The sequence below is a fragment of the Callorhinchus milii genome, unplaced genomic scaffold (genome assembly GCF_018977255.1).
Source record: "Callorhinchus milii isolate IMCB2004 unplaced genomic scaffold, IMCB_Cmil_1.0 Scaffold3, whole genome shotgun sequence".
Lineage (NCBI taxonomy): Eukaryota > Metazoa > Chordata > Chondrichthyes > Chimaeriformes > Callorhinchidae > Callorhinchus > Callorhinchus milii.
Genome location: NW_024704744.1, coordinates 94,662,543 through 94,688,711, shown reverse-complemented (window position 1 = coordinate 94,688,711; position 26,169 = coordinate 94,662,543). Strand labels below are relative to the sequence as shown.

General features: G+C 48.0%; 1 protein-coding gene across 1 annotated transcript in view; it reads left to right on the top strand.

The window, feature by feature from the left end:
• Positions 1 to 26,169, top strand: part of LOC103180799 (tetratricopeptide repeat protein 7A) — a 71,489-nt gene that overhangs the window by 28,578 nt on the left and 16,742 nt on the right. Inside the window, exons 11-18 of the mRNA XM_007896842.2 lie at positions 1,941 to 2,045; positions 8,432 to 8,549; positions 10,019 to 10,076; positions 10,608 to 10,680; positions 11,383 to 11,543; positions 22,735 to 22,848; positions 23,546 to 23,691; positions 24,798 to 24,932. Of these exons, the coding sequence (XP_007895033.1) occupies positions 1,941 to 2,045; positions 8,432 to 8,549; positions 10,019 to 10,076; positions 10,608 to 10,680; positions 11,383 to 11,543; positions 22,735 to 22,848; positions 23,546 to 23,691; positions 24,798 to 24,932 (910 nt within the window). The remainder of the gene's footprint in view (positions 1 to 1,940; positions 2,046 to 8,431; positions 8,550 to 10,018; positions 10,077 to 10,607; positions 10,681 to 11,382; positions 11,544 to 22,734; positions 22,849 to 23,545; positions 23,692 to 24,797; positions 24,933 to 26,169) is intronic.

Genomic DNA, 26,169 nt, shown 5'->3' with positions numbered 1-26,169 from the left:
GGGGGGGGGAAAGGATAGGCGGCGGAGACAGACGTCTTGATAGTTTACTTAACGGGGTCGGAGGGGCTTGGTGGTGGATACAGAGGTGGTGGCGAGGTCCACACGGTGTTAATTTGAGCTCTACAATTTGCCGTGTCTTCACAGACTTATAAATAAAAAAGGTTGGCCAGCTTCCACAGTGCTGCTGACATTATATTATTAAAGTTCCCATTTCCACTCCACCGTATGGTTGGAAGGAGAGGGTGGGAATTGCAGCTTGTTAAAGCAACCATGAGCGTTCTGCTACAGAGGCCCCATCAACCCGGCTTGAGGTTCCCCCCCCCTCAAAATACGCCTCATAAGTCCATGCTGGGTAAGTTGGCTGAGGAATCAGCAGGGAAAGGTTGCAATAGCCTTTCAAAGGAAATTTGGCAAACATGTGAAAAGGAAACATGTAAAAGGACGTGGGAAACAATGCAGGGGAATGGGACTAATTGAAGAACTAATTTTAAGGAGCCAGGACAAGTACGATGGCTTGAAAGGCTTCATTCTCTTGTGCTGAATAATTCTATGCTAATAAAGTAATGCTTGCATTTGACATAGCGTCCTCTCAAAGCGCTTCACAGAGAATGCTGTAAAGTGAATTGATTGCACAGTTTGTGAGTGAAATACGGCAGCCAATTCCGCACAGCAGCGTCCCACAAACAGTCGTGGATTGAGTGACAGCAGTTTTTTAAAAAATATATATTTTGAAGGGTCTATTACCCCCTTTGACCTGTTGCTTTTGGTTCAATATCGTCGACCCAGTCCTCTTCCCTCTACGTGGTGATGATCTCCAAGATGATCTCTTTAAGAAGTGCTCTGAGACCTTTACTTGACCTGAAAGGCTCTTTACAAGTGTACGAAAGTGGGTGGAGATGGGCGGCAGAGGCCGGGGAAATGTTAGTTAGAAAACTATTCCTGGGAGGGTCTGGATTTTTGCTCCTCCTAGAAATCAAATACCCTGCGGGGGACAAGAATTTACTCACCTCCTCAAGAGGCACCAATCCTGGCCTCAAGCGAATGTTAACCTTCCTGAGAAGAGAGTGCTGTATCTCGGGATCTATACCCCTGGAGCAAATCAGTGCACAACAGCCTTAAAACATTGCAAACTTTACCTCGTAGAATCTCACAGTACAAAAGGAGGCCATTCAGCCCATCGTGTCTCTCTGAGAGAGCTATCCGTTTAATCCAACTCTTCTCACCCTCTCCCTGTCCTCTTTGCATTTCTTTTGCAACTATCCCAATTCCTTGTGGAGTCCTGTAGCTCAGTGGTTAGAGCACTCGCCTTGCAAGCGAGAGACCTGGGTTCGATTCCTGGCACAGGGCGAAACCTCGGGCAAGTTTCCTTACTCCGCACGCTTGATAGTAATCCCTCAAGAAAAAAAAACAATAATAATTTGGTCGCTCATCCATGACTGTTTGTGGGGACGCTGCTGTGCGTAATTGGCTGCCGCGTTTCACCCACAAAATATACAGTCAATTCACTTTACAGTCTACTCTGTGAAGCGCTTTGAGACGTCCTCCCGACGTGAAAAGCGCTATATCAAATGCAAGGATTATTATTATTATTATTATTATTATTACCTAGAAGACGTAAAAGCACTATATCAAATGCAAGGATTATTATTATTATTTTAAGTTACTGTACATAATGACTGAATTGTTTTCATACATCATTAAAATCACCTTTATCTAGGTTTCATGCGTTTATACATAGTTTGCCCAACTCACAAAATATACCAATTCCCCATCCCGCCCCCACCCCCCTCCCAACTTTCTCTGTTATCAAACGGTTAATGGCGACATTCGTTAAAACAAATCAACTGTATTATTGTTCCTTCACCAAGATCCCTGTGCAAATCCCAAGTAAATGCAAGAGATGACCATTAACACTGCATCATTATCTGTGTCGTTTGCAGTCGGTCTGGGCTGTCTCAGCGCTCCGAGAATGTGCCAAGCTCCGCCCGGATGATCCAAGCATAGCTCTTATGGGTGCCAAGGTCTGCATCACCTCTCTGCACTGGGTAAGTCCTCTCTCTAATCCCTTTTACACACTGCAAGGGCTTGGGAGCAACGTATCATAAGAGTGGTCTATTTAATCCCAATTCCCTGCCTTTATCCACACGTCCCCCCCCACCCCCCCCCAATACCCTTTTATATTTTTCCTTTTCAGATGTTTGTATAATTCTCTTCTAAAAGCTATTGTGGATTCTGGTTCAACCACTATTTTTAGCAGTGTGTTCCCTGCCCTCATAACCCTCTGTGTTTCCCCCCAAAAAGTTCTCTTGACATCTCCCATTGTTATTTTTTTTAATGATGGTTTGAAGTTATGTCCAATAGTTGTGACCGGTTGAAATAGCTTTTTTTTCCTCTTTGCCAGATGAAAAGCGCTCTTAATTTTCAACCATCTATCAGGTCTGTCTCTCGACTGTCTCTTTTTGTGTGCTAGGCTGGCCGAGTCGGTAGCACTCTCGTCTCCGTGTCTCAGGGGAGTTTTAAGCCTGCAACTTGTGATTCACAAATTGGGAAGGTGCAGTGGTTAACCTGATGCATCCAGGTTGCATGATATCAGATTTTACAGCCACGTGTGAAATGAAATGATTCCCTCAATCACTCTGTACGGTCAGTAGATCAGCCACACGGCTGAAGGTGAGCAGCACGACCAAATGCTTTTTTTTTGTTCAAGAAGAGAGAGAGAGAGAGAGAGAGAGAGAGAATTGTCCATCCGACTGCCTTTATCTTGAGCCTGCAGCAGAACGTCAGGCTCTCATTCAAATGCCCCGTCAGCACTTCATCTGCTGTATTGGCAGGAGCCTGGAACCAGTGCATCAGCAATGTGCTGCAGAGGCAGCCGCTAGAGCAGGGAAGGTTAATTACCACTGACAGTATCTGCAGTCGGGCACTGCTGCCTGCAGATGAGGTTCCTGCAGTAGAATTTCCAACATTACCCTGCGAGACTTCCCCCACCACCCCCCCACCTCACGTCATCGGGAAACCATTCGCCAGCAAACTTTCCTAAAGGCCGGTGCGAAGGAGTCGTAGTTCCTCTTTTGTCTCTGTGGTGTTCTTCCTCTTTAAGTGTGATCCATTTCCCTGTCAGGCCCATGTTGTCTCAGGCCCCCCCCCCCCCCCCGGTCACCACTTGCGACGAAGGAAACCTTTAGCTGGAGAAAGGTTTTGCCTAACGGCTCCTTTAAACCCGCTGTCGCTGGCCAGGGAAATCTGCATAAGGTACTGTGTTGAACGCAAGGATCAGTATTAGAATCTTCTCTCTTCCTGTCAAAGGATCGCTGGTCAAGTTCAGTATTTCACCAAGTGCTGTTTTCCCACTACCTTTCTTACCCATTTGATTTAATTCAAGTGCAACGTTGGGTTGTCTCTTTGGGACGACAATAAATCACGTCCTTTCACGTTGGGAGGACGTCCCAAGGAGCCGGACGGTCAGGGATTTGGACCCGAGCTGGGGGTGAGGGGGTTGGGGTTGGGATCAGCAGGGTTGGAGGTCAGCGAGGGTCGGGATAGGAGGATGATCGAAGGCACGGTCGAAGAGGAAGGTCTTGAGACCTGCCTTGAAGGGGGCAAGGGATGCTTTGCAGAGAACGATGGGAATCGCAGCGCAGGGGCGGAGAGTAAGTTGACCAAAAGGCACGTGCAAAAAGAGGAGCTTATAAGAAGGTTTTGAAGGTGGGAAGGAGCTCAGTGCCTGGGAAAGTAGCACAGGAGTGGTCTCTACTTCCTTGTAAATGTAATTAGAATTCTATTATAATTTGATTCAGGTTCCAGTTACTGCAGTAAACTGTGACTTAACAGTCCCTGGTCAGTCACTGTTAAGCTGAGCCTGTGTAACAACTGGCGTGGTTGGAAGGCTGCTGAGTGAGTGAGTGAGTGAGTGGGTGGGTGAGAGGGAGGGAAGGAGGGAGGGAGGGTAGGGGAGGTGAACAGGACAGATGTCCTCAGTCCTGCAGTTTTGGCTGCTGCTGTCTTTCTGCATCACCACCAGATCCATAAACCAGTGGATTTTTTTCCCTTTGCAGGGTTGCGCAGTGCCTGGCTCAATGCCAGGAGCCGGCAACTCCCATTTACTGTATGAGTTTAGCGAGTCACAGGGAGAAAGGCCTCTTAAGACCATTCAGAGGTACATAGTGACGGAGTGGGGGGGGGGAAAGAAGGGGGAAGCAAATGAGAAAGCGGGTTTCCTTGGGGCTGAGTTGGCTCCACGGTGACATGGTTGGTAACGGAATGTGGGAATCAAAACTGTATGGTGATAATAATAATAATCTTTGCCTTTGATAGAGCGCTTTACCACACCTTCGAGACGTCTCAAAGCGCTTCACAGAATATATTGTAAAGTGAATTGACTGTATCTTTTGTGGGCGAAACGGGGCAGCCAATTGCGCACAGCGGCGTCCCCACAAACAGTGGTGGATGATAGTCGCAGTAGTCTGGGTCCTGAGCCAGGCAGCTTTGCAGAAATCTAGGGTACTGTTGATTATAGACCAGCTAGCCTGCCCGCCTGGCTCATCTGCTTGTAGGAGAGGACTGGTCAATGAGGACCGAGGTTCTTCCCACTCGGCTCCTGTTAACCCTGCAAACCCTAATGGGTAAGGAGGTCTTTGCTGAATCAGAGACTGGAAGCTTGCCAGACAGCATTCTCAATGGCAAGGTATGTGCCTTTACTTGATCTCCAGCAATTACCCCAACATTACACGCAGTTGCCCCAAGCCTTGGCTCTCTTCAACCTGCACTTAATGCACTTTGGAATTAGGTATGCAGTGTGTAGGTTGCATTACAGATGTGGGACTCTTATCTGGTTTGGAAACTCTTAGGCTTGGTGATGGGTGTTTCAAACATGAGTGTATCTACACCTAACATTGAGTCATGAGCTGGATAGGCTTATCATGTGCTCACATTCATCTGTACGCCCCTGCTCCTGTGTTTTCGCACAAGCCAATTCTACGATTGATCACTACTTCCAGTAAAAAATACACCCGTTTTTAAAATGAACATTCCACAAAATGTGGTGTGAAAGCGTTACCAGCTGAGCTCCCTTTTCAGCACTTGGGATGGACGTGGAAGGAATCCTGTCATGTTGTCTTGTGTCCGTGATCTGCCCTTCACCCCACAATTGTGCTTCAGTCAGTAGTACTCTGCTATTTTAATACCAGCTGCTTTTGGAGGCATCTGGGTCTGCAGTATCGAATGGTGGAAGGCGCGCGTGTGTGTGTGTGTGTTATAAACACAGGAGAAGTCCATTCAACCCATTGAGCCATCTCGACCGCAGAGCATTCCGTGGCCTGCACACCCAATTCCCCCCCGAACCCCCCTTTTCCTCCCTGCTGCAGCTAACGGCAGACCCGCCCTCGCTGAAGCCACCCCCATCTCTCCCCCCACCCCACTCCCATACCATCTTCCCTCCATATATCTCTCTTAAATTCCCTCCGACTGATTTCCAGTCTGGGTTTCTGGGGCAATATATTCAGGCAGCGCATCAGTCAGTGCTACTGCTGAAAGCTTTCGATTGCTTCCACTACTCTCCCACCACCCCCCCCCCCACCCCCAGCACCCCCATTCCCCCCCGCAACCACTCGTATAGTCACCTACACTAACCTCGAGCTACTTTGCTGCAGTCACGTGCCTGCTCGCAGAGGGAGCATTTTGACATCTTTCAGCAGGAGTTCACCTGTTCCGTTTTAAACTGAAGTATCAAGGACAGGATAAACAAAGCACCAGAGCAGTGCAAATATTAAATGTAATAAATAACCCCTTGCATTTGATAAAGCGCATATAACAGTGAAATGTCTCAAAGCACTTCGCGGGGTAATTACTGTCAAGTGTAGTGCCTGTGTATTGGTAGGCAAGCACAGCACCCACATTTGTGCAACCGAAAAGTCCACAGACAGTCAATATACCTGGAGGATAATTGCAACGGCAGCACTTGAAGGAACTCCCTTCTCTAGCAACTGAACCAAACCAACACCCGATATAAGACGTAGGAGTAGGCCATTCGGCCCCTCGAGCCTGACCCGCCATTTAATAAGATCATGGCTGATCTGCTAATCTAATTCCATTTACCCGACCTATTCCCATATCCCTTAATCCCTCTATCCTTTAGAATAGTTATGGAGAATGTGGAGTGGAATAACAAAGCGTGATAATACAGGTAGCAGTAGCACAGACACGATGGGCTGAATGACCCCTTTCTGCACTGATGGCATCTGCTTACAAGCTCTGGGTGTTGATGGAGGAGACGGAAGGAGAGAGGAGAATTTGCATAAGGAGGTCAATGGTGCTTTTGGGTTGCCACCTCAGGAGACGACTTGTAATGAAAGACAGGAAAATTTGGCATAGATTCAGATGTATCCTCCCAGCTGCTGCTGTTTTGTATAGAGTAGTTCGTGAAAAAAAAACATTTCTAATAATGCATTATCCTTCTTAGATGGAATCATAGAAATGCCATCCATTTGGCCCATTGATCCTGCGCTGGTGCCAGCGATTCCATGGGAGCTATCTACTCTATATAATCCCCATTGAAATGAGATGGTCTCAAATTCTAATCGGGATTGAAAATGCGACGTTCGACAATTGGAAGTTGCTAACTCTTAATAGCTCAAACACCGAGTACATTTTATGACGTTTTATCTCTGTGTGAAGGGCGCTACGGGAAGACCCATTTGTAAAACGCTCCATCTTAAAGCGCACGAGGACGTCACACGGAAGTGATGTCAACAGCGATTCCTGTTGCATCACACACACACACACACATACACCTGCAACGTGCAGGACGTGATGACAGCGACCTGGCAACTCTGTAAGTGAGGCTGTTGGCATAATGTAGGCACAGTGTCAAACAACAACTGCTCACGTTTACACAGCGCCTTTCACATCGATAGGACGTCCCAAGGCGCTGGACAGCCTGGGACTCGGACCCGAGCGGGGTGGGTGGGGGTGGGGTTTGGGATCGGGGAGGGTAGGAGGGTGGCCAAAGGCGCGGTCGAAGAGGAGGGTCTTGAGAACAAATGATACTGGCAATGCATTTCTCCCACCCACCCCGTGTTGGTGCAGTCTATGCCAAGGGTCAAACGCGGAATCAGCTTCAAGTGCCTTTGAGCGCAGCTCTAAGCACTCAATGAATTCAGGTCACGACCAGCAGATCTAATCATTGAGTTTTTTACTCACCAGAGATGGAGGAGGGAGATTAGGTAGACATGGCAACAGATTATTCCATGAAAACCTTTTTTTTAACATCGCGTAGTAATGACACAAAGCTGTGTTTCCTGTGTGGGATTTTTTCCCCGACCCCACTGTTCATTGAGGGAGGGAAGTGATATTTTTATGGTTGATCTGCACTGTTCGGGCACCACAATCTAATCGGGAGAATCTCGTACTGGGTTTACCTTACACCTCCCGAGGCAACCACTGGGGTCCCGACCACAGGTTGTTGCTCTTATTTGCTTCCAACGAGCGCTGGTTTCTCTGGCGGGCGACTTGGTGTGTGAGTTATACAAATGCAAGGTTTTTTTTTCCAAGTGTAGTGACTGGGTAAGTGGACCCAGTAGCCAGTTTGCACACAGCTGCGTCCCACCCACAGCCCGGAAGTGAATGATCAATTTGACTGGATTGGTAAGACTGAATTTCAGAAATCTTCCCCCCCCAAAATTTCCTGCAAAATCGTAAACGCCTGTGAGCAACTCCGGACCCCAAAATGCTTTAAAACTTAGCTTTTCTGCCCAAATCAGCCGAAGGGGTTTTCTTCCGGTTTCCATTTTTCAAACAGCAAAAAAAAAAAAGCACGTCAAAGAAAGAATCGGTGGTCCCTTTAGGAAGCCATGATCCGGAATATTTGGCATGGTCTGTTTTTATCAATGAGTGGGGCTGGGGTTGGGGGAGAGCGGGGAGTGTTCTTTGAGAATGTTAGTACACGTGCTGAGCACGCGTTAGGATAGCCTGGTCTTCCCCCAAGGTCAGAAACGGTAAGTGCTGCATTTTCAAGCATCCATTCTCGAGGAAGGGGTTGCTATAGAGACGGTCGACCTTCAGTTCCTTGCCTGGAGCTCCTTGAAGATGCTGTGCTTTGGAGAGAGTGGGGAGGGGTGGTGGTTGGGGTGGTTGGGGGCGGGGGGTGGGGGTGGGGGTGGTAGAGGACGAGCGATGAGTGAGGGAAGTAAGGACGAAGAGACTTGCTCTTTAATTTTTTGCCTTAAAAAAAACCAGTCACTACACTTGGCAGCAACGACCTTGAAGCATGCTGAGAGGGTTCGACGGGGCGCGAATTGCACATTTTCTCTTTCAGCGTTTGGTTTACAGAATGAGATAAATTTACTGCTTTCCCTCCCCCGCCCCCCCCCCCCACCCCACTCCTCCTCCTCCTCCTCCTCCCCGTCAGTGAATTTATATCTTTGCATTTGCACAGCTTGAAGAAGGAGAGAGATTTTGCAGGATGGTGACCGATGTAGGGAAGGAAACCGACGAATTTCTTGCCAAGGGCTTCCTGGGCTTGGGGCTGGTCTACAGTCTTCAGGCTTCAGATGGTAAGAAAGCTTGGATTGTACATTGCAGCCTCCGTCCTTCACAGCGAGCGAGGAGTGGGTGGGGGAGTGGGGGGGTTGTGTGGGGGTTGGCGAGGAGATAAAGGCACGAGAACACGTGTTTAAATGTAGCATTGAAAATAGCAGCCCTTCAGAGATTGGGATTAAGATGAATAAATCTTTTGATCGCACCGTTTCAAGAGCCTCCTCTTCCACCGCGTCTTCGATCATCCTCCTACCCTTACTCTCCCGACCCTCCGCTCCTCCTGATCCCAAACCACCTGCTCAGGTCCAAATCCCTGATTGTCCATTGCCTTGGGACGTCCTCCTGATGTGAAAGGTGCTGTACAAATGCAATTTGTGTAGGAAGCAATGGTCTTAAGGCTAAGACCATGAGATATTTTGGGGATCAGGAGCAGGGATTCTGGATGATTTTCCCCTCCCTCCCTCCCTCCCTCCCTCCCTCCTCCCTGCCTGGCGATCGGCTCAGGTAGTCAGCGCAGAATGAAATTGAACTCGAGACCTGCTGGCTCGCTCTAAGTCAGGTTCATTCAGGAAGTGCCTTCACAAAGCAAGCCTTTTGAAGGAGCAATCCAAAGGTTTCTGAGGCTAAAATGAATAATCCATTTGTGTCAGGTTTTAACGCCTTTCTCAGCTCATCAGTCTTCCTTCATATCCAAAATACATTGAATCTAATTAATGCTGCACCACTCCATCCAATCTACCTTCAGTTGTCATAGCTTATTGATCAGACTGCCTGAAATAAGATTATTCCAGGTTGTATAATAGGTATGCACCAAATTTAAAGACTGATTTCTAATATTGTCGAGATGCCAGGGACATAATAAAACATCTCTGCCCTGTTAATGTGGTGAGTAAAATGCTGCTTCAGGGAAAAGGGGAAAAGAATAATTGTAATAGCAATAACTTTCACATAAAATAAACGTCCTTTTCCCTTTTTCTATCTTCCCCTCCCTTCTGCTTTCACTCTCCTCCTTTCCCTCAGTCTGCAGGTGCAGTAGAACATGCAGCGAAGTGGACAGAGTGCAATCTGCAGTACATTTTTGTATTTTCAGTCCACAACTGTTTGTGGGGACGCTGCTGTGTGCAATTGGCTGCTGTGTTTCACCCACAAAATATACAGTCAGTTCACTTTAGAGTATATTCTGTGAAGCGCTTTGAGATGTCTCGAAGTTATAAGGTGCCATATCAAATGCAAGGATTATTATTATTATTTTTGTGGCTAAGGGAAAATCGAATGACAGAAAATATACACTTACTTACTGTGCCACACTCGTTGGGTCTTAAAATAAACTCTTTTCCAGCAGTCAATTTTTAATGTTGCTGTTAAGAAAAAATCACCCGAAGGGAAGATTGGTGGTTCACATTTCAGAGAGGACATCTTTTTCAGTTGTGTTTTGCATTAGAGGAATTGCCCTTATCCCACTCCTCCATGTGTTATTTCTCTGCAGCTACACTGAAGAACGATCGAGACACACTGAATCAGAAAGCGATACACACACTCAGACGGTAAGAATCACTGTGAAGTCGTGTAGCTTTGTGGTTACAGCACTCGCCTCGCTCGTGAGAGGTCCAGGGTTCGATTCCCAGCAGGGAAAAATGTTGGGCATTTTTCGTTACTCCACACGCCTCTGTTTACCCAGCAGCAAGTAGGAACCCGGTTGTTCGTGGATTGGTGGATCACTTTTCCGGGGGGGTAATAATCCCTTTTAAAAAAAAATTTGGTCACTCAATCCATGACTGTGGGACGCTGCTGTGCGCAATTGGCTGCCGGGTTTCGCCCACAAAATCTACAGTCAATTCACTGTACAGTATATTCTGTGCAACGCTTTGAGACGTCTGGAAGATGTGATACAGCGCTGTATCAAAGGCAAGGATTATTATTGTTTTAACATTTAAGATTGGGCAGAATTTTGGAAAATTCTTAAAATTGGAGGCTGGCTTTCTGCAGTCTGCCCGAAAGGTGCAATTTTGATTTATTTTCTTTTTTTCACTGTTTAAAGTTTAGCGTCAAGTTTTTAGTGTTGTTCATCTTTGCAGAGCCCAGAGCCTGGATGCTGATGATCACCAGATAGCTCTGTACATGTCTCTACAGCTGGCCCTCAACAGGCAGGTGGGTATGTTAGACCACAGGCTAATTTATACGGACAATCAAATATTTTCTCAAACGTACTTAGTCTGCAAAACAACAGAAACAGCTCGCTTGTCATTGATAGAGCGGATAGGGGGTAGGACATGAAGCAGCCCAGCGTTCAGTCGATCGCTGGGTTGTAGGGGATCACAGAGGTAGAGTGAGGTGATTGGGATTTGAAAGTGAGTGCGAGGATCTTGAATTGGATCTGCTGGAGGAATGGGGAGCCAGTGGAGTTGAGCGACGGTGGGGGTGGGTGATAGGTTTGCGGAGCCTGGTGTGCAGTTCTGCATAGTCTAGTTTGCAGTTTAACGTACGATCTGAAGGGTGGCCCCTCTGACGAGGCAGCACATCTCTAGGACTTCATTATAGTGTCAGCCTAGACTGTGAGCTCAAAGTCCCAACGTGGGGCTTGAATCCACAAAGCTTGTGTCTCTTGAGAAGAGGGTCAACCAACTGAGCCAGGCTGACAGCTGGCTTGTATCCAACAACTTGCATTTGTCTAGTGCCTTTCACGCGAGCTAACGTCCCACAGCGCTTGACAGTGGCGAGTCTGACCCTGTGAGCTCAAAGTCCCAACCATCCACCTTGTAGGATTTTGAGGTTGGTTGAAGTTCGATCTGGGGTATTTCAGTTCATTGAGTGCCACGCTACTCTGAATGTGGTTTGTCACCTCTGTTTCAGATCTCTGAATCAATTGAGCAGTTGCAAGTGGCCCTTAAACTCCGGAATGACGACATGCATTCTCTCCACCTCCTGGCCCTTCTCTTCTCTGCTCAAAAACACCACCAGCATGCCTTAGAGGTCATCAACATGGCTATCGCTCAGCACCCAGACAGCTTCAGGTGAGCTGCGCAGTGTCTTCATGCTCTGCTAAGAAAGGAAGAGCTTGCATTTTTCTACGGTATAATACATTCACATTTACGTTCACTTCGGAAGGACATCTCGGAGCCCTGCAGAGTGCAGGATAAGCCCCTCAAGCTGACGGCAGTGGGGAGGGTGGACTAATGGAGGATGGAGTTCCAGGAAGGGGTTGTGGGGTGGCCGGGGAGAGGCAGAATAGCTGAAAGCCGACCCGCCAATGGTGGAGCAGATGGAGCGGGGGACGTGAAGCCAGCTGGTGCTCGCTGAACGAGGGGAGCAGCTGGTTTGGTAGGTTCAAAGGAGGTCGTCCTAGCTCCCTATTTGGTGGAAGCAGCTCAGTGCCCTGCACTGCGCGATTACTGGCAAGTCTAGTGTCTGCAGGAGCTGTCACTGTGGTAATATTTTACCAATTACCAGACGACAAGGCAGTGAATCGTCGAGCTTTGGGAAGGAAAGTGAGAGTAATGACAAGAGATTGCATCAGATTACTGTCATTAGATAATTTTCACATTCCTGCACTAGGGGAGATGACAGGATGGGAAGCTTGGGGGGGGTGGGGACTGATCTCTAATAAACCCAAAAGCATTTGGTCTCGTACTACATTTGAGCAGTAATTAGCCGAGCTGTCAACTTCAAATCCCCTCAAGCTGTATAAATGCTTCTGGACGTTCAGGACAGCCACTGCTAGCAAACATAGAACCAGTGATAACCATCGATGAGAAACCATTCAGTCCCAGGTTACATCTTTCGGCAGAGTTGTTCTGTCAAAAAGGGAAAGGTCTTCAATGGGAGTGAGTGGTGAGCGGGAACTCTGAACGGTGGAATAAATCTATGTCGGCAATGTCCCACAAACAGTGAATGAAATTGAGGAATAAGAAAAAGGAGAAATGGGAAGGAGGGAGGATAAAGTGGAAGACGGATGGAGAGCTCATCAACCAGTATACATTCTAGTGTAGAGGCAATGTGGGAGCAAAGTACTATCTCATATTGAACTGGTTTGGCAGGTGTGTATATGTATGTATATATATAGATAGATAGATTATAGATCCAAATCCCTGACTGTCCAGTGCCTTGGGAAGACCTCCTGATGTGAAAGGAGGTAAATACAAATGTAACTTTTTTTGTTATAAAATAATAATAATCCTTGCGTTTGCTATAGCGACTGATCACGTCTTCGAGCTGTCTCGAAGCGCTTCACAGAATATACTGTAAAGTGAATTGACTGAATAATTTGTGGGAGAAGCGCGCCAGCCAATCGCTCCCAGCAGTGTCCCACAATTTATTATTATTATTATTATTTTTTTGAAGGCATTATTACCCCCAGGAAAGGGATCCGCCAATCGACGAACAACCAGGTTCCTACTTACTGCTGGGTTGTTGTATAAGTGACTAGAACCGCAGAACAGGCTCAATGGGCTAAATGGTCTGTTTCTGCTCGAGATACAAAGATGAAAATACGCACCATCTCTTGCTGTTCACACATTATCTCTTGCCCACTTGCCTCTGTGACATTTTTTGCGGACCTTTGCCTATTGCCGCTTAGCAACTGGCCACTAGGAGATGTGAGAGAGCTGCTTTGGGTCAGTCTTCAAGTTTCATTTCTTTCCTCTAACCCCCCACCCTCCCTCTCCGCCCCCCCCACCCCCCCACCCCACGCACACACACACACTGCTTGCCTTGGGCCTCGGCGGCGCTTGGCACTTCTCCATGGATTTGGAATCTCAAGACTTGCAAGGGAGAAACTAGGCAACCCTGGCACTTTACACTCAACAGAGCCCATCCCTCAGCCTTGCAGCATGGGAACTGGGTAAGCACCAGTCTACAGTGCCAATGTGGGTGTGTCATAGGTACCGGGTGTCCATTGCAGCGGTGGAGGTGACCGATGGAAGCCACCGTTCCAGGCGATTATCTGTTTGTTTTGTAGAATCGTACAGTTTTGCTGACTTATTTTTTTGGGGTTCCAGCCAAGCCATGCTTCAAGAGAATTCAAACCAAACTGAGATTTCCATGCATCCCACCTCCAAATGGAGATGGATTGTTGGAATGGAACGCGCACTCTCTCCCTGGAGGGGCACATCCCGCTTACCTCATTCCGGAAAGGTTGGCAAGAACCAAGGCTTGGGGACCCCAGGGCCTGTTCTGCAGTTCTAGTCACTTATACAACAGCCCATTTGGAGATGCAAAGGGTGTGATTTGAAGACGGGCGTAGAGGGGCAAGATAGAGGGATTGAGGCAATGAGTTACGGAGATTTGGGGCGTAGTGGCTGAGAGCAAGGCTGCCAATTGTGGAGCAGAGGGGACAAGGGACATGCAGAAGACCAGTGCCGGCTGAGCGAATGCTTTGGGCAGAGGAGTGGGTTGTGAGAAGATCAGAGAGAGACAGGCAAGTGCCAGGGCGCGAAGAGATCTGAAAGCGAGGCCGAGGATCTTGAAATCGATCGGTTCTGCAACGGGGAGTCAGTGGAGCCTGGCAAGTACTGGGGTGATTCAGGTGCGGAGCCTGATCCGGGTGAGGTTACAAGAGACAGAGTTTTGAATCATTTGGACCTTGTTTACAGTGGAGCTGGGGAGGCCAGCAAGGGTTGCTTTGGAAAAATCGAGGTGGGAGATGACGAAAGTCCCAACACCACCCACTCAATCAATGTATTTTCCACTTGAACAAAAGGCAATCTAATGTTTAATACAATTACATGCAATCATTTCAATTTCTGTGCACCAATTGTGTTTCCAGCACAAAAAACCACTGTGGACGTATCTTTATAGCATTCCTTGCATTTGATACGGCGCCTTATCACGTCTTCGAGACGTCTCAAAGCGCTTCACAGGAGAATTGACTGTATATTTTGTGGGAGAAACGCCACAGCTGATTGCGCACTGCAGCGTCCCACAAGAAGTCGTGGATTGAGTGACCAAATTATTACTTATTTATTCTTTAAAGGGATTATTACCCCCGGAAAAGTGATCTGCCAACCGACTAGCAACCGGGTTTCCTACTTACTGCGAGGTAAACATGCGTGTGGAGTAAGGAAACTTGCCTCAGGTTTTGCCCTGCCCGGGAATCAAACCCAGGTCCTCTCGCTTGCGAGGCGAGCGCTCTAACCACTGCGCTATAACTACTACTACTACTTCGTGGAGTCCTGTAGCTCAGTGGTTAGAGCACTCGCTTTGCAAGCGAGAGACCTGAGTTCAATTCCAGGCAGAGGGCGAAACCTTGGGCAAGTTTCCTTACTCCACACAGAGCCTAATAATAATCCCTCCAAAACCAAAAACAATAAGAAATTGGTCATTTTCAATCTACGACTGTTTGTGGGACATTGCTGTGCGCAATTGGCTGCCGCGTTCGCCCACAAATATACAGTCAATTCACTTTACAGTGTGTTCTGTGAAGCGCTTTGGGACGTCCTCCCGACGTGAAAAGCGCTATATCAAATGCAAGGATTATTATTATTATTATTACTGTCTATACACGTTTACACACAGAATGGTATCCTTTTTGCTACTAGGGCTAAGGTTGCATGATGTGTTTGAGTAGGTTTGAGAATGAGTGAGGGAAGAGGGAGGGAGGGAGGGAGGGAATGGGGACAGAATTACTCCTGTACCTGTTCATACAGCTCTGACCTGGTGATATTACCTGTTCACAGATCTGTGACCTAGTGAGTGCTCCCTTTTTGCTGACTGGCTCTGCAGTGGAGCAGCAGCGTTTAGTGCTGACACCAGCAGAGACGAGAGCTTTGCTGGCCAAGAGGGTGAGCACTTCACACATCCCTCACTCCGCAGCTGCTGCTGTTGTCGATCGCTTAATCCACTCTTCATGTCTGCTCGGTTGCCTCACTGGGCTATTTCGAGTGCGGTGGGTGGGGGTGGGGGGGTGGGGGTGGAGGGGGTGGGCGAGGGGGTTGAGGTTGCTTTCTTCTCACTGTATTCGAGCTGACCCCATCTGTGGAGCTTCCCCTTCCAGTTTATCCTATTTTTTTTCCCCAAACAAATAATAATAATGGGCGTTTCGCCCACAAAATATGCATTCAATTCACTTTACAGCTCATTCTGTGAAGCGCTTTGAGACGTCTCTAAGGCGCAATATCAAATGCAAGGATTGTTGTAATAAAGGTGCAATAATACAGCATTGCAGACATTTGTGCCAAGTGACCTCCTTTGGTGAGGAAACGTTTCAATTACCATCCGTATTTCAATCGAGTCTTTCATTTAAGTCGCATCCACTTTGTGAGTTCGGTCGATTTAAAGCCATCTCCCACTTTCCTCCTTGCTATTTGTAAAGAAAAGTGGATTTTCCTCCTATCTTACCTGGTTAGAATACTAATAATAATCCTTGCTTTGCATTTGATATAGTGCCTTATCGTGTCTTCAAGGCGTCTCAAGATGCTTCACTGTAAAGTGAATTGACTGTATATATTTTTTGTCCTTACCCCAAACTTCTAACTAATTGGTTGGCTCATTTTATTGTTGGTCTGGATTATTCCTGGCGCAAATCAGCTGCCCTGTTTGCCTCCACAATGACATTCCTCCCGGTGTCCTGGTCAACAATTCCCCAAATAAAATTGGTCATTCACCTAACGCCTACTTGTGGGACATTGCTGTGCACAAATTGGCTGCTGCATTCACCTGCAAAAAAAACCCTACAGACATTATACTTTATCCTGTGCTTTGAGACATCCGACTGATGTGGGAAGGTCCCATACCAAGTGTAAGGATTATTATTATTATGATGTAACTGAGGTACTGACTGTCTGTTCAGGTAGCCATTAAAAGATCCCGTGACAGTATTGGAAAAGAGGAGGGAGTTTCTCCTGGGGTTCTGAACTCGCAGGTTATTTTTTTAAAGATATTTCTGTGCAGGACCTTGCTGTGTGCAAATTGGCAAATGGCAAATTTTGACGTTTGTAGGTGCTATCAGAAATGCGAGGATCGTTATTTAGTTATTAGTTCGAATTGAACTGTAAATGAATCAACCTTCCATCCGGTTACCAATGTGATGGTGATTTAAATCTGCTGACTGCAGTCTGTAAGCCCAGTCCGTGGTGGTATCTTTTTGACATTCATTGCAAAAAGACGTAAAGTTAGGCTTTCAGCTCTTCTCTTGACCAAATTTTCACTGGTCAAAATAGCAGGACTAGAAATAGACTAGAATCCCGGGTGGGAGTGGTGGGGGGTGCGGGGGGGGGGGGGGAGGATTCTACATGGAGAATAGGCCAGAGGTAAAGGGGGTGGGGGGGCAATAGTAGACAGGGTTATTCTGCATGGGGAGACTGGGTGTTGGGGTTCAACACAAGGAGTAGAGGGAGTGATGCGTTCTACACAGGGAGTAGAGAGGGGCAGCTCTTCATGGGGAATGGGGAGGTGGCTTTCCACACTGGGATTAGAGAGGGTCGTTCTAATAAAAATATTCCTAATATCTTTCGGGTGAGAAAATATTCATGTTTGACCAGTTGGCCCTGGTTTGCGGGAGGGTAACCGGCACCTGTGGTGACAGGAGACAGGAAAAAAAAAGAAAGCTTCATTTTATTTCATTTTTTTTAAAAAAAGAAGTTTTATTCGGATTACATTTTTGTTTGCTAATGAACCTTCTTCCTGTGAGCTCAGTGCTTCCTGGAACAGGAAGCGATGGTGCTCCCGGTTCGTGTTGTGGCGAGGGGGAGAGACACGTCTGGTGCTAACAGATGGACCTCTCGAGCCTGGCCACATCAGGGCTTGTGATCTGTGGCGTCTGTACTGACTGGTTCCTTCCTGCCAACGCAGAACCCAATTAACTTAAAGTGGAATCCCCGCTGGTGCCTTTCCCCCTTTCCTCAACATTTGCTCGAAAGCGGATGCCGCTGCCGGCTGCAACTCAGCGCTGGGCTGCGGCCCGTTCTGCTGACCGGTCAAGGCAGATAGACGAGAGCATCAGCTAACGCGAAGCTTCCTCCAGCAGCAGGCTTACAGATCCCAACGTGGAAAAATGAGACCTTTTATAGCTCCTTAGCCTGTCAGACCATCACAAAGCACTTTCCAGGTAATTATAGTCAATTGCAGTCACTCGTTCCTGTACAGTAACGGAGCAGTCATTTCAAGCAACGTCCCGCAAGCAACCACGAAGCAACTGATCAGTTTTATGTGGAGGATTTATTGACCGGGGCACTGGGAGAAATGCACATCTCCTTTCAGATTTCGTTGCAGGATCTTTAACGTCCACCTGAACAGGCAGACAGAACAGCACTCACCCCAGTACTGCACTGGAATGTCACCCTGAACAGAGTGGGGCTTGAGCCCTTCTAATCGAGAGACGAGAGTGCTACCGACTGAGCCGAGCTGCAATCCAGAAAATGTTTTTCAAGTATTAACGCGTGAAATAACCACATTTCTTGCTGGATAGTTGCCATGTGCTCATGATAAACATCGCAGCGTGTTTGGTTGCTGTCTTTTGAGCTATGCGTGTGTTAACCTGAGTATGTGGCGTACCTCCAATCACGCACCATCCCTCGAAATAGACACAAGAGACGTGTCGGTGTTCAGCGCTAACATTGGCCTCGAGAGCCGCAGGAATTTTCAACGGATTGTCAGCTTTTGTTCTGTCACCCCCCACCCCCCACCCCACCCACTCGCTCCGTGCTTGTGTAAAACCACATTCACTTCATCCTGTAAAGCACTTTGAGAAATTTATTTTAAGTGAAAGGTGCTTCACAGATTTAACTTGCTATTTCTAAAACACAGGGCTCTATAACTCGACTCAAATTTAAAGCCTGAATCGAGCAGGTGTTCTTCTGCACTTGGGACAGCAACAGGAGGCTCAACGGTTTCCTTAGCAAAGCTATTTGAACTAAGTCGGTATTGGGGGGGAGAGGTTGTTTCAGGTGTCCGTGGCTCATTTGGTAGCTCAAACGGCCCTGGTTCAGAAGATGTTGGGTTCAACAACAACAACGTGCACTTATACAGCGCCCTGATGCAGGGTGGCGTCCCAGAGCGCTTGACAGTGCCAGAGCATGACCCCCAGCTGGGGGGAGGGGGAGATGACTGTAGGCATGGTCGAAGAGGAAGGTCTTCAAGATGGGGAAGGAAGGGACTAGGCGGAAGGATAGAGGGAGAGTGCTCCAGAGTTTCAGGGCGTAGTGGCTGAAAGCGCAGCCGCCGATGGTGGTGGAATGGAGAGCACGAGGCCTAGGCAGGAGTTATGAGTTTAAACTCACACTCTAGGTCGATAGTGCAGAGTAGCACTGGAGGAATGCCAAATTGTCTGAGGCACCATCCTTCGGAAGACACATAAGATCCTGTGTACCCGTGCACGGCAGCTATCGTCCGGGGTATTTCCGGGAGCAGAATGTCCCGCCACGGGCTGATTAGCGCACCAGTGTGTTTTCACATACCTTTCCCTCATCTGCAATAATCTATTCAGAGCAAACCAGCCCATCTGCACATCTGCGTTCAAAATACCCTCAACTGCTTTCCTAAGCACACAGAAAACACAGTCACTACACTTTACAGTAACAACAACAACAAAAACGACGTGCATTTATATAGCGCCCGTCACGCAGGATAGAGTCCCAAGCGCTTGCTGTCGGGCGAACATCTCCAAGCGCCACACGGTAATTCCTGCGAGGCTCTTTGAGATGTCCTCCCAACAGCAAACACTCTAGACAATAATAATAATAATAATAATAATAATCCTTGCATTTGATACAGCGCTTTTCACGTCGGGAGGACGTCCCAAAGCGCTTCACAGAACATTGTAAAGTGAATTGACTGTATATTTGTGGGCGAACGCGGCCGCCAATTGCGCATAGCAATGTCCCTCAAACAGTCGTGGATTGAAAATGACCAATTTATCATTGTTTATGTTTTTTTGGAGGGATTATTATTGATTGATAGATCAAACGCGAGGATTATTTTCAGAGAAAAAAATTGTTCTCGTTAAGTTTATTTGAAAGAAATTCATCCGGGGTCCTGCAGCCCCCGTGTTTGGCGGTTCACAAACTCGATGGTGAAGTGAATTGAGGGAGAGGGGAGGAGTGGGAGGAGAGGAGTGGGAGGGGAAGGGGTGGGAAGAGGGGGAATAAGGCTGCAAAAGGCTGGAATTTTGTGGTCTTCGGGCAATGTCTCGCCCACTGCAGCTAGTCCAGGCTCTCGTTGCAGCCGCCGGCTGACTGGCATCGCCCCCACCTCTCTGTCGTGTGGAGCACGTTAGCCGAGGCAACACAAGTGGATCGCGGATTCCAGCAGCTTAATTTTTTTTGGATAGCTGTAGGCGTATGTGAATTTCACGAATGCTTCTCATAGTGCGGCAGCGACAACTGAGAGCCATGGGTTCCCAGTGTGTTTCGTTTCCAATAAAGAGAGTCTTGTGATGAATTACCAGGCGAGGGAGGGAGGGAGGGAGGGAGGAGGGGTGGGTGGTGGGGGGGGTGGTGTTTGTGCGTGCGGGGTGTGCGTGCGGTAGACGGTTTGGGTGGAGAAACGGGGGTGGAGGGGGGGAGCGGGTGTGTTCAAGTTGTTTTAGATTTTAGGGGTGATGGAGGGGGGGACGTGCAAAGGACAAATCCTGCGTGTAACCCGGGCCGACTACACGAAACTCCCCCAGAAGCCCACCTTGAGTTCCACAAGACTGGATCCCGGCTGGAGGGTGTTTCGGAGGGTTAGGGGTCTGGGTTACCCACAGAATGCAACCCTCCCTCGCAAGGCAGTGTGTCGGGGGTGGGAGCCGTGAGCTTTTTGCCAAAGAAAGAGCGAGGTTCTGGCTCCCGAAAAGCCTGACACACTTCTCCGGTCGGTTAGTGTGCCCTTTTTTGGACAACAACAACAACAACAAATCACATTTGCTCAGCGCCTTTCACGACAGGAGGACGTCCCAAGGCGCTGGACAGTCAGGGATCCTCACCCGAGCTAGTGGTTGGGATCAAGGAGGGGGTGGAGGGCGGGGAGGGTGACCGAAGGCACGGACGAAGAGGAGGGTCTTGAGACGGGTCTTGAAGGAGGCGAGGCGGAGGGTCTGTGGGATGGAGTTCTGGAGGGTGGGGGCAGAGAGGCTAAAGTGCGGGGCTGAGAGTCTGCTCATTGCGAGGGCGCGGGGCAGGTGTCGGCCGGGATCTGTGCCAAGGTTCTTGGGTTTCGGCTGTGAACCAGAGACAGGGAGAGAGAGAGAGAGAGAGAGGAGGCGGGGGGTGGGGTCATTGAAGCACAGGCCGCGTTGCACTGACCTGGTGCCAATTCAGCAATCCTCAGCTTGGGGGCCAGTGCCAACACAGCTTCCAGTTGGAAGCATAAATTGAGGGCGAGTTTGAATACCAGGGACAAGTGGTTGCTGCCACAAGTCGAGCACAAGAGTGAAGACGCAACAAGGGAGCCTGGTATCTGACCCTCTCAAACATCCTGTTCAATTAATTGCGTGTGTGTGGGGTGGGGTGGGGCGGGGGGGAAGGTGAGGGGTACACCATTTTACACCAGAGTTGAGATGGTTAAACTATGACCCAATGCAGGTCTTCGGGATTATGAAGGGTCACAATAGGGTAAAGAGGGTAAAAAAATAATAATAATAATAATAATTTGGTCACTTAATCCACGACTGTTTGTGGGGACGCTGCTGTGCGCAATTGGCTGCCAGGTTTTGCCCACAAAATATGCAGTCGATCACTTTACAGTATATCCTGTTTGTCCAGTATATCCAGTATATCCGCTTTGAGATATCTCGAAGACGTGATAAGGCGCTATATCAAATGCAAGGATTATTATTATGTGTGTATCGGGGCACATCTGGTTGCATTGCATCATGATAAAATCAGTCCACAAAATATACAGTCAATTCGCTTGACTGTCTATTCTGCGAAGCGCTTTGAGACGTCTCGAAGACGTGATAAGGCGCTATATCAAATGCAAGGATTATTATTAGTAGGAGTAGCGATAAATTATAACCACTGTTCTGTGAGTCAGCAATGGGAGGGCACAAACTTGTGGGGCAGTGGGGGAGGAAGGAAGAATATTACAGTGTTTAAGCAAGAGAGTGGGATAGGATGAGGAGCTTCGGGTGGAGAAGACTTCAGCACAGGCTTGATGGGCTGATTGGCCTGTTTAAGTGCTGTAATTCGGTGGTTCTACGTTAACGCTGGAGCCATCATCTTTGTTACAACGCACATTGCTTTTAGCCTCTCAAGCACAGCGAGCCCATATGAAGCACCCCATTTATAGCCGCTCATATTAATAGCCCTTGATACAAGACAAATTTTGTGTGACCTTTCCACAGATAAAGTATGTATAAAAGACCCTCTTTGTTACTCTGTTTGATATGCCGTAGGCTCTGACACAGCACACACTGCTGTCTCCCTCCCTCACAGTGAGCGTGTTTACAGTGAGCTTAACATCCCTAAAGCCTGTTTGTCTCTTTTTAAAATAGGCACTAATTTTGTAAGAAATAACGAGAAAGAACTTGGGCTATTGTAGCGTGTGATTCCTCAAGTCGAAATGTCTCAAAGGGCTTTACTGTCGAGCGTTTCAAGCGCTACGAGACACTACCCTGCGTGAGAGGCGCTATATCAATGCAAGGAGTTGTTGTTGTTTTAAGGCAAACACAGCAGCCGTTTAGCCCCCAGCAAGATCCCACAGTCACAAGTTGAATGGCCAACTTAAATCAGTAAAGTTGTTGGCCAGGAAACTGGGAGAAACTCCCTTGTCTTTTCTATTATAATTATTAAACGATTCTTAATTTACTTTATAGGATACACTGTGTATATTATATATGTACATCCGCGATTTTTGAGACGTCTCAAAGACGTGATAAGGCGCTATAACAAATTATTGTTAGTATTAAAATCATGGGATCTTTAACATCCACCTGAATGACAAGCAGATGGGATCTCAATTTAGCATCTCCTGTGAAACACGGGCACCTCCAACGGGATTTGAGGGCCACCTTTGAGGAATCTTTTCACATATAACGTGAAGGATAACGTCTTGAAGCACCTTGTAAAGTCGCTGAACATGGTGAGGGTGGGGGTGGGGGAGGGGAAACGTGAGCGTATTAGGTTGTTGACTGTAAGCACAGTCCAAGAGAGATGTTTCAAGAGGGTTTTGAAGGCAAGGCAACGATAGAGGGCACCGTGTGAAGTGATATTGGGGGGGAAAGTTTGAGAGAAGGAGCAAAGTTGGGCTGAAAGTAATTACAGGATATGCCTTTTTTTCTCTCTCCTCTAGTTTGCTGTTCACTAAAGTCAAGCTTGAAGCGGTGCACAAAGGACCAGCTGAAGCTCTTGACACCTGCCAGCACATGTTAAACCTGTGGCAAACCATTCACATTTTACGCTCCAGGTAGGTTCCCACCATTTCCCTTCCAGTGCAGCCAGACCAGCTAATTGGTGCACTTCACTAGATGACGAGAGATTTGATTGAAGAAAGCCTTTAGGCCTATTTGATCCCATCCTTCAGAGCGCCCGGCCTTGTCGTCTAACCATCTCAGCATCAAAGCCATGTTTTATTGAGTCCAACTATGGGCATCCTATGAGCGAACTACTCTTCCTGGTTAACTTGTGCCAGGCAACAATTACCTTGTGTGTAAAGAAATAGTTTCTGATGCCTGTTTCCGAAATTGACCTTCGCAACCCTGAACCTTTGCTCTCTTTTCTTCTTGCTTGGTTACATCTGAGATGATTGCACTAAGTTTAGCCAATTTCACACAGCGGTCGTGGCCAAATTACTGTTATTATTTTTTGGAAGGGATTATTACCCCCGGAAAAGCAATCTGCCAATCGACCAACGTACTGCTAGGTAAGCAGAGGCGTGTGGAGTAAGGAAACTTGCCCAACCTTTCGCCCTGCCCGAGAATTAAACCCAGGTCCTCTTGCATGCGAGACGAGTGCTCTAACCGCTGAGCTACAAGATGCTGGGGGGGGGGGGATTGGGGGTGGGTGGGGGGAATAAACCACAGAAAAGGAACCAACGATGAACCGGTGAGAGGAGAGCACCCCTGTGTCATTCCTGTGCACAGTCCTGTCCTTTCTCATTGCAGTGAATACGACAAGGAAAACGCTGTGGCAGAGGGAACACTGACTGAGAAACGCAGCACTATTCAGGGCAGCGTGGCCGAGGGGAATGTGACTGACCGGCTTGGCGCTGGAATGCTCAGCCTGCCTGACTTTCTGGATCCAGACTCGGGTAATAATCGTTACAATACCATACAAAATGACATCTGTGTAGCGCCTTTCACACAGAGAGGACATCCCAAGGCGCTGGGACATCCTCTCCAACATTGCACCCGAAACCTGTACCTCTGAAAAGTCTCGGGGTGCTTCAGAAGTCATTTTCTGTCCGGCGTACTGTATATTGACAGGTTTTGTCGTCAACTGCGGCAGCACAATTTGCCCACAGACACAAAGTGAATGGCCAATTTATAAAGCAGAGGGTTTGGGTGCACAAAATCCGACTCTGTGATATAAAAACGAGACACAGGTCGACACTGTCCGGCCGCAGCTCATACCGCTTTCGGACGGAATCCTACATTTCACTGCAGGCCTACAGTATTCCTGTCCCTACAAACGTATCTGCTGTACCTGCGGTCTAAATGTATTTGGGGAATTTTAAGGGGTTGGGGGGAAGGGGGGAGTTTTCGTTTGCTGACTTTAAGTGCTGGGTAACAGTAACTGGAGTTGGAAAGCCAGAGCGTTGCGAGAGTGAGAGTCTTCGGGATTGGGGGAGAAAGGAACGCCAATAGATTAAGTAATGCCAACAAGGGAGCAACGAAACCACTCGACTTCAGTTTCAATCTACAGTGTTAGGGTCCATGTCGCTCTTCAACAACCACCTGAACAGATAGGTGGGTTCTGTGTTTGACATCCGATCCAAAAGATGGCACATCTGGCAATGCCATATTACTGCACTGGAGCATCGACCCAGACTGTGATCTCAAGCCTTGACCTGGGGCTCGAACCCACAACTTTCTGCCCCAGAGGCAAGCGTGCTGCTGCTTTTGCCCACAAAACACACAGTCCGTTCACTTTACAGTCTATTCTGTGAAGCGCCTTGAGACGTCTCGAAGACGTGATAAGGCGCTGTATGAGATACAAGGATTACGTTATGACCGACTGAGTCAAGCTGACACAGTGTGGCTCGACGGTGACGGGAGCTGCACACAAGGGCACAGCACTTCAGGAGTTAAGATGATCCAATCTGTCGCGCTTCACTTTCGAAATGATTTTTTTTTGTACTGTCTTTCGAAACCAAGTGAAAAAGGCCCTGATCCGAATGACCTCTCCGTCCCACAGGCTCACTGCGGGTGCCTTCGGCTTCTGCCTCCAGGATGGAGTCTGCCATGTCTGAGATTTCTGCACAGAGCACTGCCGTGAGCCAGGCACCCAGACAGATGTCCATCACCCTGGAGCAGATCTGGCTGCAGGCAGGTAGGTGTCAGCGCTTCAACTCATGGGGGTCGGGATGATATGGGGGCGGGGGGGTGGGGTGGTGGGTGGGTGGGAGGGGGTAGGAGAATGTCAACAAGAAAAAGAGAAGAACTGGAGTAAGAAAAACGAATGGAGGATGAGAAAGGGGACGGATACGACTGTAAACCACTGATATGGTTTGCCTTCAAATACGATTCATTTCACTTTTGAATTGTGGAGTCCTGTAGCTCAGCGGTTAGAGCACTCGCCTCGCAAGCGAGAGGACCTGGGTTCAGTTCCCACCAGGGCCAAACGTTAGGCAAGTTTCCTTACTCCACACACCTCTGTTTACCCAGCAGTAAGTCGGAATCCGGCTGTTAGTCGATTGGCAGATCACTTTTCCAGGGGTAATAATCCCTTCAAAAAAAATATACATTTATACACTTTTTTTTAAATAAATAATAATAATTTGATCACTTCAATCCACGACTGTTTGTGGGACGCTGCTGTATACAATTGGCTGCCGCGTTTCGTCCAACAAAATACGCAGTCAATTAACTTTAGAGTATGTTCTGTGAAGTGCTTTGAGAAGCCTCGAAGATGTGACAAAATCAAGAGTCACAAAATCAAATGCAAGGATTATTGCTATTACAGATATCGTCATGGGCTTAGCCTCACGGACACTTGAAACAAAGTCTTCCACACACTGTGATGTGGAGGGGGAGATAGCATCAGTCTGAATGCTAATCACTGACACTCAATAATAATACAACAGTGAGCCAATCATTCTGTTCTCACCCACTCACCACCTCTTCAGCCTCTAACCTCTCTCCTCTAACCTCTCTCCCGATCCTGCACCCTCTCACTCTCTCACCATCCTCTTCCTCCTCACCCTCTAACCTCTCTCTCCACCCTTCAACCTCCCTCTCTCTCTCTCCCTCCACCCTGCCTGCTTTCTGCCACCCTCGCCTCTCTTCCCCCTTCCTCAGTATGAGTGCGAGTTCAGCTGGAATTTAGGGCCTCCGAAAGTGAAATACGTTTCCGATCTTTGGTGAAAGGAACCTGACTAAGGAATAATAATTTTATGGAGAAACCGAGATGATTGGGTCCAAGGTCTCACAGTCCAGGAGACCAGCAAGGTTGCAAAATGCGGGGGAAGAGATGACGGTGGGTGGGTAAGGCAAGGGCTGCTCTGAGAGGCCTCAGCAAGAAGGGGTTAAGTGAGCGAGGAAGCCAAAAGCAGTCGTGTTGGTAGATT